Genomic DNA, 15,168 nt, shown 5'->3' with positions numbered 1-15,168 from the left:
TGTAGTATCTAAGGCCATAAGCAGTGCACGGCAGGCTACAAGTTATAACTAACTCAGTACACAGTTACTGGTGAATTTCAGTGTTTTTTTGGTCTTTTAGACAATTGTTTTTAATCTTGTTTTATCACTTAATTAACATCACTTTAACCTTTTGCTTTTTCCAGCACATTGCTAAAGGAATGAAATGAGGATTTGATTTAAAAGTAACTCCTTCTGCAACTGCAGAAACTTTTATTGTACTGTGAAAGTCTCAATTTTGCAGTCTCTTCTTGTTGATGTAATTGATAGAAAAAAAGAAATCTTCCAAGAAAGGTACTTCAAGTCCGTTCTGTGGATAGGTTTGAGTAGACTTCTCATCAACTGTTATATAATGTAATTAGTTGCCATAACATGGGTGGGCATCTCAATGGTAGGAAAAGACAGGAATAGTCAACTCTTTAATGATTCTATTAGTACACAGGGAAGGTTGGTCCTCTGATCGTCTAAAGCAGGAGGTGGCTGCAAGATGCACGTTAATAGAAGAGTGCTTCAAGCCTGCTTATCACACATGCAGACGTTGTGACAGTTTGATGGGGAAAGCGGAGAATAAATGAAGACCTTGGGTTTTTGCATCATGGACAGAAATTTTACTATTCCGTTTCATACTTCTTGCTGGTGGAAATAGCTCTAGCCTGAAACAAACACAGAAAAGTTAAAACTTTTGGGAGTATGATGTGCGGAACTTCTGATAGGAGAAGCAACTCTGTTTCCAAACTTGTGTGGGCCACGATGCAAAAATCATAGTTATCTAACAAGGTTCTCTTTTCTTCTTGGTGAGTACCTTTGTAACAAGGGGAACAACAGGAAAATCTAAGCAAATGTCCTAGATCAATGCTATTGAAAACACATTCCACCCCGATAGTGTCTGCCCACTGGTGTAGACACTTGAAAGTGGCCCAGCCCCAAGTGGCTGCTGGGACTCTAACATGCAACTACGAAGGAAGCAGTATTCCTATTAACATTTTAATCATGTTTTTCAGGAAGTCAATATTACAATTTTCAAATTATTTACATTTCACATGACATGACATAATTTTGATGATAAGGTGACATATACAACAAAATCTTTTTGAATCAAGATTGAATAACCCAATGCCTTTCGGGGCGAAATGCCCCTTCGTCAGGGGTTCTGTGGAGAAAATCAAAATAAAGGAAAATATATTAAACAATGCCTTTGTTTCATTATTTGTTTATACTGTTTAAACAGTGGATGAATTGCATTATTAATCTCTTTAGACAGAGTAATGGGTGATATTTAGTAGGAAGTTGAGAGGTATTTAGATTAAGACTATTCTAAACACTTTAGTAAAAATAACCTTTTTTGTGTAAGATTCTCTTACCTATTCGAATGGATTGGATTCTTCAGAAATATTAGATGCACATAGCTTTATGTTCAATGGTGGCAGTTGTTTCTGTATATAAATAAATACGTACGAGGGTTTGAGTGTGTTAATAAAGTTTTGAATGCTTGATAACTAGTTGTTTTTAGATCAAGCTTACCTGTCGAAGTAACGATGATAAAGCTGACCTGAGGATAAAGGTAATGCTTAAATGAATAATAGCTTACTGCTATTGTGTTTTTGAAAAAGCATAGAAATGCAGGTAGGTGATAAACTTAAGGTGCATCGGTCTTACCTGCAGGCGATAACGCGCTGTTAATAGCATGTGTTTTCCCCATTCGGAGTTGTGGAAAAGCTGCGCAAATGAAAAACCACGGTTATAATTTCTTTTAGAGGTATCGTCACGGAGTTGATTTTAAAGAGCTTACTACCAGCTTACCGGTGGAGAGATTCAGTTTTCTCTACAAAGTGTTCCTCGCTCGTAACGGCGATGCGATAACTAAGTTCTTCTACTATGTTAGCTTATGTTTCCTCGATATTCATGGATATTGAGAAAGGACTTGTAAAGAAAACTTATCCACCGGGAATGTTATAAAATACGAGGCAGAATTGCCAATAGAGAATAATGTAGTTGTTTTACGAGATATCGACTTTTTATAAAATGATTTCAAGACAGGGTTGATAACATTGAGAAAAATGTCGGAATAGAGTGAAAGGGCTGGTGTTCATTGGTGGGGGTTTGACTGGCTGTAGCCATAGAAAAAGGACCATATTTTCTTGGTGTATTTGTATTAAAAGTGATGAATGTGAATAAACTTTATTGTTAACTTTGGGTTAGAGAGTTGTATTTGGATGATGAGATTTATTAGAAGGAATTTAAGGGGTTAATTACCTCGAAACATTTTCATTATAAACATATACTTGAATAATCTGAACAATTTAGCTAATGAGTACATATAAACAAGGCATTACTAAAATGTGAGCATATTCAATATCTTGCTGAATATTATACCCAATATGATAAGTGTCTAAAACACTCGGATGTTAGTGTTTATGTATTGATGTGTGGGAATTGCGTGTGGGATCTTTGGTGGATTACAGGTTGCAATTGTAGGCTTTATTTATAGAAAGCATATAATTTCTAATTTGTCGTTTAATCCGAATGGTATCAAAGTTTGTAGTTTTTTCATCCAAAAAACTTCTCTTTGGAGGAGGATTTTAGAATTGTCGAGTCCTGGTTTTTGTGGTACCAATTCAATGATTTGAAATTTGAGTTGTGCAATAGAATGACGATGTTCTGTCCAGTGTATTGCTAATGGGGATGTGGTACTTTTATTACGGATTCTGCTTTTATGCTCTGAAAGTCTTGTTTTAATTTTTCTCTCGGTCTTGCCCACGTATAAAAGTCCACAGGGGCATTTTATCATGTACACTAAGTGTTCTGAATCGCAGTTTGCTGAATGTCTTAATTGAATTTTTTCTCCACTTCTTGGGTGTTGAAGAAAATTGCCTGTAATTGCGTTATTGCAATTCTTACATTGCAAATTTCTTTCTTGTTGGTTCCCATTGGTTGCAAAGAAATCTAGGTTCAGGCTGCTCCAGCTTTTGGTTCAATTTCCACCAGTAAGTGTACTGCTGAAAGATCTACTTGAGATAGAATATATATTTATTTTTTTGCAGAGTTTTATATAGCGCAAACTAGACCCGAACCGAATCAGGTATCAGAGCGCTTTACATATTTTCCAGTTACGTTACATGAGGACACACTTTCATTTTAGGCACGGGAGATTAAGTGATTTGCCCAGAATCACAGGAGGTTTTTGCCGTCGTTACCGAGACTCGAACCCTGATCCCCAGGTCCGAGGTCGAGCGCCCTAGCTGTTAGGCCCTCTATTCAAGTTCTACTACTCCTGTGCTTCTGCTGAGAGAAAGAATGGCCTTGTACCGCCTTTCTTGTTGATGTAAATATCAAGGATGTATTTTCCATACATAAGAGTTTGTGAGGAGTCTTTTTTTCAAGCTAGGAAGTATTCAGGGCCTAGCTTCACAGCTCTAACTCCTCCAGGACATTTATATGAAGACCTGCTTCCTCTACAGATTACTTGCCATTAGTGGCTAGGTCTAACAGATGTGCACCTCATCCTCCATGAAGGTGTCTGCTGTCAACAAGAAATGAAATGTTTCTTCAGGGAAAGCTAAACGTATCGCTGTGTTATCTCTTTAAATCCACCAAGGCAATTTAGTTTTTCTTCATGAAGTGACTTTCACTTTGTTGCCGAAAGAATCAGTTCTCTGCGTCTATTGGCTGCCAAGTTCTTTCTGTATAGTAGACAGAAAGGGATCGAAGGGATACAGGATGACATAATCCATAGCAAGGATTTCAATATGTGCAATAATGAAATATTTGCTCTGTAGTTGTCTTTATACATTTTTTATCTTTTAAATTTGTTCTTCTGATGGAGAAGCTTTTCCTGCAGTGGTGATCAGGACTGTCCACAGAAACTGTTTCTTTCTGCAATTAAGGCGAGAGGACTTTCCCATGTTGAAGGAGAAGTCCTACTTGCCCAACAGCTTGAGGCAGAACTATTTGAGTAATTTAGCAGCCAATTTTCCAAGGAAGGAAATCATTGGTGAGCACTGGGGCCATAAACTATGTAAATATTATTGAGACTTATTATAGGAAGAATGGGATGACCTTGAATTCATAATTGCAGCAAACCCTTTCACAGGCAGATACCTTAAATGTTTGAAGTAGATAGGGACATGAAAATAAGTCTCTTACAAGTCTAATGCTCTCAGATGTTCTCCTTATATCAGACGTTGAATGATCCACTGCAGAAAGAATATGTAAATTGGTTGTTTCTGAGGTATTTGTTTAATTCCTGTAGATCACATATTTGCCTCCACTCACCTGAATTCTTCTTGAAAAGGAAGATGAGTGACTGCAAGCTTCTATTCATTTGAGATTTGGGCACATATACTATGGCATCTTTTTGTATCAAAGAGAGAATTTTGGCTTCCAACAAAAAGAGGTCATCCTCCATGGCGTAGTGGTAGCGTGCTTCTGCATGAATTCTACCATATGGAAAAATCTCACCAGATCCAGGAATCACGTGTCAGTTGTGACAGCTTTCCATTTCTTCTGGGCAAGCCAGAGTTCTCACACTACTGGAAGACATTTTATTGGTGAAATGGGGTTGTGGCTAGTCCCTGATGACAGCCAGTGCCATCTTGCGTTGTCTTGACCTCTTGAGTGAGCTCCTGACCTACGATGTGGTTTTTGGTAGATAGTTGGTGGTGAGTTCCCATACTGCTGTTGCAGACATGACTGTTGTGGGGCTAGTTATTGTTGGTATCTGTAGGATTGGTAACTTCCTCTACATGAGGACTATTGTAGGAAACTGGACTTTTTGCAGATGTTCCCCCTCTTTTTCCCCCCATTTGAACTGCTAGATGATGATTTTTGACTCTGATAGTGCACTGAAGCCTGCTAACCAGGCTCCAGTGCCAGTGTTCTTTCCCATAAAGTTACATGGGCAATCGGCATACCCAATTGACAACAACTTACTTCCCTTATTAGTCCCTAGTCAGTGGCACCTGTGGTGCCCAGGGCATGGCTGGTAAAGGAGTGCTGTGGTTTTGCAGCACTGGTTGTGCCACCCTGAGTGACCCAAGCATACTAATGGCAGCAGGCCTGCCATTGCAGACTGCAGGAACAGGATTCAGTGTTCTATTTCGACTTTGTCTTCACCATGCATGACAAAATCCCGGCACTGCATTTAGTTTATGTCAGTCACCCCTAGAGGAGGCCTCCTGTGCCTAGGATGCAGGGTACAGTATATTGAAAATGTAGACAAGTAAGCGCAAGCTTATATGTCTCTATAGTGACTTTAACATTAAAAAAGCCCCACAAGTGATAAGTGGTTCATAGAATAACACGGGACTGGTACCCAGGCATACCCAGGTTGCTAGGTCCCTTATGGTACCATCTAAATATGTCAGGTTTAGTTTCAAACAACTTTGCTTCTCTCCCCTGACATGAATCCGGTGTCAAGGGAAGGCTGGCATGCACGCAGGTGGGTAGCTCAGAAGTTGCCCATCTGATTACTAGAGCTGACATACACTTTGGCTGGCAGGCCCGAGCATCCCCTCCAGCTGCCACCAAGACAGGCTTCTGCCCTCCTGCCAGGCAGTGTGCGTGCTCCCAGGAGTCAAAACAAAGGCTTGGGTAGGAAGAAGGTCACATCTACCTCCTCCCAAATGGGCTAGTGAACTGAAACATCAGAATAGTGAGCTTCAAAAGCTTCACTGCCTCTGATATGCATCTGGGTTGTCTCCCTGAGGAGGACAAAGCCCCACACTGTGACACAGGCATGCGGGACCCAGGCAAGGTGGGAAATTAGGTATGCATGAGGTGTGCACCTCCAGGAAGGCTGGCTACATCCCCAGGGTGGGCAAGCCTGATCTGCATACCTAAAGTGAATTTTTGGTATCTTTAGGATGAAAGAAATAGTGGGTCCTGGGTAGGAGAAGTGATCTACATCACCAAATGTGATTACCCCAGGTGCAGATTTGCTGTAAAAAGCTGCCCATTGTTACTCGCTCCTACACCCCGAACTTCATGATTTAAAAGACACCCCTGTCACCAGAATCTTAGATCTAATCGACATACTTCAAGGAAGGGCACCAAGTAAACTGTTTTCACTTACAACAAGACTTTGCGCTGCCACAAAACAAGGGAGGGATCCCTGTGGCAGCATTGATCGGAACTGCATGAGCGACTTTTGTCCTAGGCCAAAACTCAGTACTCCCTGGCAGGGGGACCCCTGTGGTAAAACTGCAGGTAAAACAATGTGCTGAATCCGAAGATGTGCTGGCCATCAGACCTGCTCTGAAATTGCCCAAGGTTAAGTGGAACACTGCATTCTGGGTGGTGTAGTCCAGCTTTCACAAATGTTTCGAGATGCTACCATACTGCTGTGGACCTCCATCCGCCAAAGTTACTTTAGAATACCTTTACCGCAACCATGGCTAGTTGGTCACCTGGCCCGTGACTGACCCCCAAAGTTGACTCTGCATTAAGAGGGCATCTCACAAAAACAGCAACTGACGCCAGCAACAACCTGCTCCTGTGTACTTGCCTCTTCTTCCTGGCAGCGGCATTCTTATGGTGAAATTAGCCTTGGCGCAACCGGTTCCAAGTTGGCTGACAACTGGAAGCTATCTCCACAAGATAAAGGCGATCTGGCTGTTGAACCTTGGTCCAGGGACACCACAGATCACAACCCTGCAAGGGTAGAAAGTAACTTGGCGCTGAAGTGATTGTTTGTCACTAAGCAGCTTTTTCCACTGACTGCAATGTTAAAAGCCCCTTTAAAGCCCACCGACAGCTCAGAAGTTACCTATGCACCTGGACTCCCTGAGCAAGCCAAGAATGCTCTTGACTGTAGAAACGTGGTACTGGCCTCCCAAAAGCCTAGACCCTGCGAGGGTAGAAAGTAACTCAACCCCTAAGAGACTATTTGTCACTAGCAGAATTTCCCACTGACTGTAAAGTTTAATGTCTGCAGTATTTAATGGCTTTATTTTATAATGCTTTGAAAACTCATAACTCTGGTTATATGTATGATACAAAGTTCATTTTGGTGTCAATATATATGTACAAATAAGCTCTATTTATATAAATGTGTGTCTGATTTCTTTTGAGTTGCGTCAATTACTTATGCACCATAATGGTAGTGTAAAATGCTTAACACCTGTTCCTCCTCCAGTGATGCCTGACTGCTCTTTGCCCAGTTGCCAGGACTGAGCTAACAATTATCGTTTTTGAATCCAAGGATCATCTTTGAGGCTTTGTGATAATATCACATGGAAAGGTCTCACAACCATACCGCATAATATTCCACTTTCCTGCAACTATCCTCTTCCATGACCATCATGAACAATTTAATGATGCATCTGCTGTAAGACTTCAAATGACCTGGCAGTATCCATGCCCAACTTAATCGACTGCAGTGCCTCGTCAATGGGCCTGCTTTACAAAGGTTAATTACACTTTTAAGCTGGGTTACACTTTGCACTTGGTTTACTATTTAATATTCACAAACTCTGAATACAAACTTTCTAAGTTACAGTTCTCCACCCATAGAGTAATGGAATTGGGTTACTGCTTGCTCGGTGGGTGACATATCTTCCTAAACCCTTGGCTGACCCTCCCTTAACCTCACTTACTCCTCCCTAATCCCATCCCCTTTAGTAGTGCGTCTGCCCCTTTTCCCCACCCACTCCCCTGTGTCCCTCACAAATTTACTACTAAAATCTATACTTACATGTATAGAAACTCCGCAGTCGGGGTGGAGAACTCTGCATATATATGTATAGGCAAAACTTACATTTTGTAGTACTACAAAACGTACTACAACTGCAATTTGAGAATCACGCCCCTGTGCCTTACAATGATTCCCTATCAAAGGGAATATCTCAAATTCTACACTGTACTTCTTGTCTAAACGTAACTCAGCATAGCCAGCTTTATCATGTGGAGGAAGCTTTATAGAAGTAACCTCCTGCATCTTGTTCTATTGTGAGTGGAGTTAAAATTATTGCCACTTACTTTCCATACTTCTCACGGTTTCTTGAAGTAGTGTCTCTGGTGACTTTCCGGCGATCTCCAGGTTAAGAATTTGACCAAAAAATGATTCCTTGATTGTGTGCTCCAGAAGCTGATACTCTTGTGTGAAGAGAGCAATACCCTCCATAAACGATTCCATTTCAGGGCCAGCAGGATAATCACCTTCTGCAATTGTGGGAAGCACAACTGTAGAGAAAAGGAAAAAGATAGATAAGATTTTTCACAAATGCCTACACATTTATCTTCTAACTGCAACAGGACAGATTGTTAAGGTCACTGTAAATTATTTGATTTGCTCCGTTTGCCGTTTTGTCAGCAAAATTATCAAAGATCCTGTTTCTTCATTATATTTGCATGTGTTCTAGAAGCATGGGATTAAGAACGCAGCATGAAAGGCATTAAAGAAATTCAAGGGAGCACTAAGGAAGTGTCAAAAAAAAATTTGTATACACATAATGTGCGAGTTACTTACCTTTGGTAACGATGTATCTGGTAGAGACGTTGACTAGCCGCAGATTCCTTAACTTAGAATATCCCCAGGTGTCAGACTGGATCCGGAATTTATTTTGCAACAGCACGTGATGTCAGCGAGGTCATATAAGTCCCTCCCGGTGCGCTGACGTCAGTTTTCTTCGGAGAAACTTTTCTGCGGCACAACGCAGAGCCAAAACAAAAAACGGTGAAAATATGGGAACAGTGTGCGAGGGATGAAAAATCCATAAACAACGAAGAGGATGGTGCAAGGCACCATTGTAAAAGACAGAAGTAGACACTGCCTACATATAAGTGAAAGCTGTGAGAAATAGCCCTGCAAAGGAAGCGGAGACCCTTCCCCAAGTGCAACAAAGGAAGACCTTCTTAACAGACAGAAATACACTGTCATTACCATGTAGAACTGTGCAGTCCAGTAAGAACGGAGCACAGAAGGAACAACAGTCCACTGCAGGAAGGTATGAAAAGACTGGCCCTTCCCCTATAATAAAGGAGGTTTGAAACAGAGCACAACCGATCCCCAAAGAGGACGACTAAATAGGAGACCAGGACCCTCAGTCAATAAAGAAGGCAGAAGGAGGGGAAGGTAACTAGAGAGGAAAATGAATCTCCTAGTGAAGGTGAATCAAAAGGCACCATATTACAGGAAAGAAGCCCCTCGGAAGTTAACTGTATATGGAAACTCTCAGAGGGGTGCACCAATCTGAACTCCCTTGAGAGAAAAACCAAGGGCAATGGAAAGAGGCCAGTGGGGAACACCACTCGGCAAGGTCCTCGCAGAACGGGGAGGCTGGGTGGGCGTTAAGGAATCTGCGGCTAGACTAACAAGTTACTTACCTTCGGTAACGCTTTTTCTGGTGGATACAGTATCTGCCTGTGGATTCCTCACCTTGTGAATATCCCCCTGCGTCAGCAACGTTCGGAAAATTCTTTTGCAGCACGCCGGCGTGGGCGACGTCATAGGAGCACGGCATCGCGCGCGACTCCGACTGACGTCACTGACTCCTTATTAGGCCTATGTCGGCATGATGACATCAGTTCCGCCCTTTTTTCCGTGCCTTCGAGGCACCCGGACGGACCAATGACAATAGATATTTACATATACAATGTACAAAGTATTCAAGATAACACACACACAGTGTGAAGATAAAGCTTAAAATCACAATATATAAAAACAAATATATATATATATATATATATATATATACATATATACATTTAACATCACCACAATCTCAGGTATAGAAGAGTGGACAACGGGGAGGCGGGTGGGCATGTGAGGAATCCACAGGGAGATACTGTATCCACCAGAAAAAGCATTACCGAAGGTAAGTAACTTGTTCTTCTGATGGATACATCTGCCAGTGGATTCCTCACCTTGTGAATAGAGTCCCACAGCAGTCCCCACTCCTGGAGGAGGGTGTCCACTCTCCTATACCAGAAAATCCTGGAGGACAGAACGCGCAAAGTGGCCATCCCTCCTCACTTCGGTATCTAAGCAGTAATGCTTCGCGAAAGTGTGAAGGGAAGCCCAAGTTGCCGCTCTAGAAATATCCTCTACAGGTACACCTTTAGACAAAGCAGATGTAGAAGACTTTGCTCTAGTAGAGTGAGCTCTTATACCCTCTGGAGGTTCCTTACCAGCCAGGGCGTAGCAGATCTTGATGCATAGTATAATCCATCTTGAGAGAGTGCACAGCTCTTCCTTTTCTGCAGCCTGCAAATCCAACAAAGAGCTGGTCATCCACTCAATAGTCTTTTGTTCTATCAAGATAAAAGCTCACCGCCCTCTTGGGGTCCAGACGGTGAAGTCGCTCCTCCTCCTTGGAAGGGTGAGGGGGAGGATAGAAGGTAGGAAGGGTAATGGACTGTCCTAAATGGAATGGTTACCACCCTAGGCAGAAAAGCAGCCCTGGTCCTAAGAACCATTCGTTCAGTATGAATGGTCAAGAATGGGGGCTTTGAACTAAAAGCTTGAAGCTCACTTGCCGAGGTAATTGCAACTAGGAAAACCGTCTTGAAGTACAACAACCTCATGGGACAACTATGTAAAGGTTCGAAAGGGAAACCCATTAGAAAAGTAAGCACCAGATTCAAGTCCCATTGAGGCACAATAAAAGGAGTAAGAGGAAATTTATTTAAAAGGCCCTTCAGAAATCTTAAAACAACTGGAGATTTAAATAACGAAGGCTGGTCCGGCAGACAAAGAAATGCAGATAAGGCCGAAAGATAACCTTTGACTGTAGCCACAGCAAACCCTTGCTGAGCTAGAAAAAGAGCAAATTGCATTATATTGGATAAACGAGCCTTCAAAGGGTCAAGAGATTTATCCCCACACCAAGTAACAAATTTAGACCATCTGTATGAATAAATTGACTTAGTGGAGTCACGCCTGACCGAAAGAATGACATCGCCCACATCATGTGGGAGAGAATAGGAATTCAGGTTGCCCCGTTCAATCTCCAGGCATAAAGGTGTAAGGTCTGGAGGTGGGGGTGTAGAACCTGCCCCTCCGTCTGAGAGAGGAGGTCTGCCCTAAGAGGGAGACGGAGAAAGGAGACGAGGAGAGGTGGAGAAGATCTGTGTACCACACCCTTCTTGGCCAATCCGGGGCGATCAATATGACTTGGGCCCGGTCTTGGCGTATCTTCCTCAGAACCCGAGGAATCAAGGGTATAGGAGGAAATGCGTAAAGGAGTTGTGAGTCCCAACTCAACTGAAACGCGTCCCCCAAGGCTCCCTGCATCGGAAACTGGAGATTGCAGAATTACGGGCAATGAGCATTCTCGTGAGTGGCGAACAGGTCCACCCGAGGAGTTCCCCACGTCCGAAAGACGTGACAAACTACCTCTGGATGAAGCCTCCACTCGTGGTCGGCTGAGAACTGCCGACTGAGACTGTCTGCACGCACGTTCAGAACTCCGGCCAGATGATTTGCCATCAGACAAATCTGATGATCCTGAATCCAGGACCAGAGAGGCAGAGCCTCTCTGCAGAGACACTGCGACCCTACTCCTCCCTGCTTGTTGACATACCACATCGCGGTGGTGTTGTCCGTCAGGACCTGAACCGACCGACCGCGAAGGGAAGGGAGGAAGGCCTTGAGCGCTAGACGTATCACCCGCAACTCTAGAAGGTTGATGTGAAGCAACCTTTCCTCTGGAGACCAAAGACCCTTGATCTCCAGATCCCCCCGATGAACACCCCACCCTAGAGTGGATGCATCCGTTATCACCGTGGCCACCGATGGAGGAAGGTGGAAGGGCTTTCTTTGAGACAGATTTCCCTCCACGCTCCACCATGACAGATCCGCTGCAGTTTCTCTGGAGATCCTGATCGACTCCCTGAGATCTCCGTTGTGTTGATACCCCTGCCTGCGGAGGCACCACTGAAGTGCCCTCATGTGCCAGCGTGCATGGTTGACCAGCAGAATGCAGGACGCCATCAGACCGAGCAGACGGAGGACCTTCAAGACTGGAACGACCGCTCCATTGTGAAACAAAGGAATAATTTCCTGTATGTCGCGAATCCGTTGTGGAGGAGGGAATGCCCGACATACAGTTGTATCCAGTACTGCCCCAATGAACAGGTTGCGCTGGGAGGGCACCAGGTGAGATTTGGGTACATTTATCGAAAAACCCAACCTGGACAACAACTGAGTTGTGACTTGCAGATGATGGAGCACTTTCTCTGGAGATTCCGTCTTGATCAGTCAATCGTCCAGATAAGGGAATACTGGAATCCCTGATCTTCTGAGATGTGCCGCCACACACAGCCATCACCTTGGTGAAGACTTGAGGCGCAGTAGTAAGACCAAACGAAGGACCACAAACTTGTAATGCTGCGATCCCACCGTAAAACGGAGATACTTCCTGTGCTACTTCAGGATTGGGATGTGAAAATATGCATCCTGCAAGTCGATCGACACCATCCAGTCTTCTTCCTGCAGCGCTTGAAGAACCGGCGCAAGGGTGAGCATCTTGAACTTCTCCTGCTTCAGGTAAAGGTTCAAGATCCTGAGATCCAGGATTGGACGAAGTCTGCCATCCTTCTTGGGGATCAGTAAATACCGGGAGTAGCATCCCTGACCCCTTTCCTGCTCTGGAACCACCTCTATCGCACCTTTTCTCAACAGTGCCAGGACTCCTGCAGAAGCAACAGGTGGTCCTCCGAGCAAAAACCTTGGCAAGGAGGGTAATTTGGGGGACATTCCCGAGAGGGGAAGAGCAACCCATTCTCCATGAGATTGAGAACCCAAAGATCTGATGTAACCGATTCCCAATCCCGTAGAAAATAGGTAAGCCGACCCCCTACAGGACCCGCATGATCCGGAATGGCGGATCTAGGGCTGCTTTGCTGCTGTGGGCGGGGGGTGGGTAGCAGAAGAGGAAGAGGAGGAGAGGAGGCCTGACGTCCACGGGGACGAGCTCTTTGTCTGCCTCTATAGGACCTATACAAAGGATTTTGCTGCTGCTGCTGTGTCTGCCTATAGGGTCGAAAAGAAGATCTTCCAAATCTCCTATATCTTTTGGTCACAGAGCCTCTGGATTGCAGACCCAAAGAATTTGCTGTCGCCCTGCTGTCCTTAAACCGTTCTAATGCAGCATCAGCCTTCTTCCCAAAAAGGCCTGAGGCATCAAAGGGCAAATCCATTAATGCAGCCTGAACATCAGCCGAGAACTCCGAGGTCTTTAGCCAAGCCGCTCTTCTAGTGGCAATCGAAGAACCCATTACTCTTGCTACCGAGTCTGCCGTGTCCATACCACTTTGAATGACCTGCCGAGCAGCAGCTTGCGTGTCAGAAATCACCTTGTTGACATTTTTCTGTCCTCTTCAGGAAGCTTAGGTGACAACTGCTTCACTGAATCCATCAAAGCATGGATATACCGTCCTAGCAAACAAGTGGCATTTGTTGATTTTAAGGCCATACTGCCAGATGAAAATACTTTTTTTGCAGTCTGGTCCAGCTTCTTTGATTCCTTGTCTCCAGGCACCTGAGGAAAAGAGCCTACAGATCTCTTAGAGCAGGCTGCTTGCAACACCAAACTCTCCGGTAAGGGATGAGAGGACAAAAAGTCAGGGTCACCAGGTGCCACTCTGTAACGCCTAGCCACGGCCTTAGACACTGCAGGCCGTTAGAGGCCTACTCCATACTTCCAGTATTGGATCCGTTAGGGTGTAAGTAAAGGGAAGAACAGGTTCAACCACTGATGATGGTGAATGAAGAACTTCAGTCAGTATATTTGAATTATATTCAGCTGTAGGCAAAGTCAAATTCAACAAGTCTGCTGCCTTCTTAATCACAACGTGATAAGGCGCTGCATCTTTAGAAGGAGCACCTGACACTGAGATTAAATCCCACTCAGGGGACAGCTCTAACCCACTTGCCTCTAGCAAGTCATCAAAATAATCCTCAGGATCAAGAAGTTCACCATCCTCGTATTCAGCTTCCTTATAACTCTGCTCCTCCAAAAGGCGCTGGGCTTCACGCCTCGACTTCTCCTTTCGAATGGACTTCGTCGGATCCGGTATCGACTCCGAAGGCTCCGGAGTCGGCATCGAACGCGGAGCCGGTGCCAGCGTCGAGCTTAAAGGCAGATCTCGAGGTCTATCCGACGTCAGTGAAGCCGCATACGGCGTCGATGACTTCGGCGAGATATGCCAAGGAGGAGTCGACGTCGGCATAAAAGGAAGGAAAGGTGCCGGTGCATAGGCTTGAGGCACACCCAAGTTATAAGCTAATGGACCCATGGGACCAGCCGGTTCTCCAGAGGGGTACATGGCTCTCTCATAAACTCCATACATGGCGTTTAAAAAATGTGAGGGATCCTGTCCAGGACCTCGAACGGGAGGATACGAACCCACCGGCTGCTCCTGAGGAGGCTGCACCTGGAGTCGACAGCTTGTGTTCCTCTTTGTCCTCGGGTTGGCCAACCGGATTCGTCGAGTCCTGAGGATTAGGAACCTCTTCCTCCTCAGGCTCCGGAGATTGTGATGGAACTGGAGACGGATTCAACTCTGAAGCAGGTGAATGTACCGGAGATTCACAAGGCAAGGCCTCACATTCAGGATCCCGACCCGGTGAGGGAGTCACCATGCCCCTTCGATGCCTTCTTTCAGATGACTTAGCTTTTGAGTCCGAATCCTTCCCTGAATGATGCCTGGAATTATGTCTCCTCTTCTTATGTTTCTTTTTTGAAGACCTGGTAACAAGCCCCGAGGTCGACTTCGAAGCCGACCTCGAATGAGACCTCAACCTCGATTTCGATCTTGACTTCGAGCACTTCGACTCCGACCTCGAACTCTTGCTGGCCTCCCTACCTTTCAATTTGGCAACAAGCAGTTTGGCCTCTCAGTCTCGAACAGCTTTCGGGTTCATCTTTAAACAGGATCGACAACTCTGGACGTCGTGATCCGAACTCAGGCACCAGATGCAGTCACTATGCGGTTCCGTGATGAACATCATCTTCCCGCATGCATCACAGGGCTTAAAACCTGTCTTCTTCGACGAAATCTTTCGAAAAGAAAGCTACACCAAAAAAGATACAGTAGAAATCCAACAGTAACAAAGTTACCACGAATAGCAACAGAAGATTCCCGAAACCGTTAGCGTCGACGACGCGGAAAAAAGGGAACTGATGTCATCACACCGACGTAGGCCTAATA

The 15,168-nt window shown here is 44.6% G+C and overlaps 1 protein-coding gene across 5 annotated transcripts in view; it reads right to left on the bottom strand.

Annotated features, from left to right (window-relative positions):
• The window catches only part of AK9 (adenylate kinase 9), a 1,611,121-nt gene that overhangs the window by 812,261 nt on the left and 783,692 nt on the right, over positions 1-15,168 (bottom strand). For all 5 annotated transcript variants that reach the window (XM_078648533.1, XM_078648534.1, XM_078648537.1 and 2 more), the window contains one exon: positions 7,993-8,196. In XM_078648533.1, coding sequence (XP_078504659.1) covers positions 7,993-8,196 — 204 coding nt within the window. The remainder of the gene's footprint in view (positions 1-7,992; positions 8,197-15,168) is intronic.

The sequence above is a fragment of the Lissotriton helveticus genome, chromosome 6 (genome assembly GCF_964261635.1).
Source record: "Lissotriton helveticus chromosome 6, aLisHel1.1, whole genome shotgun sequence".
Classification (NCBI taxonomy): Eukaryota; Metazoa; Chordata; class Amphibia; order Caudata; family Salamandridae; genus Lissotriton; species Lissotriton helveticus.
This window is presented reverse-complemented; position numbering and strand designations above follow the sequence as displayed.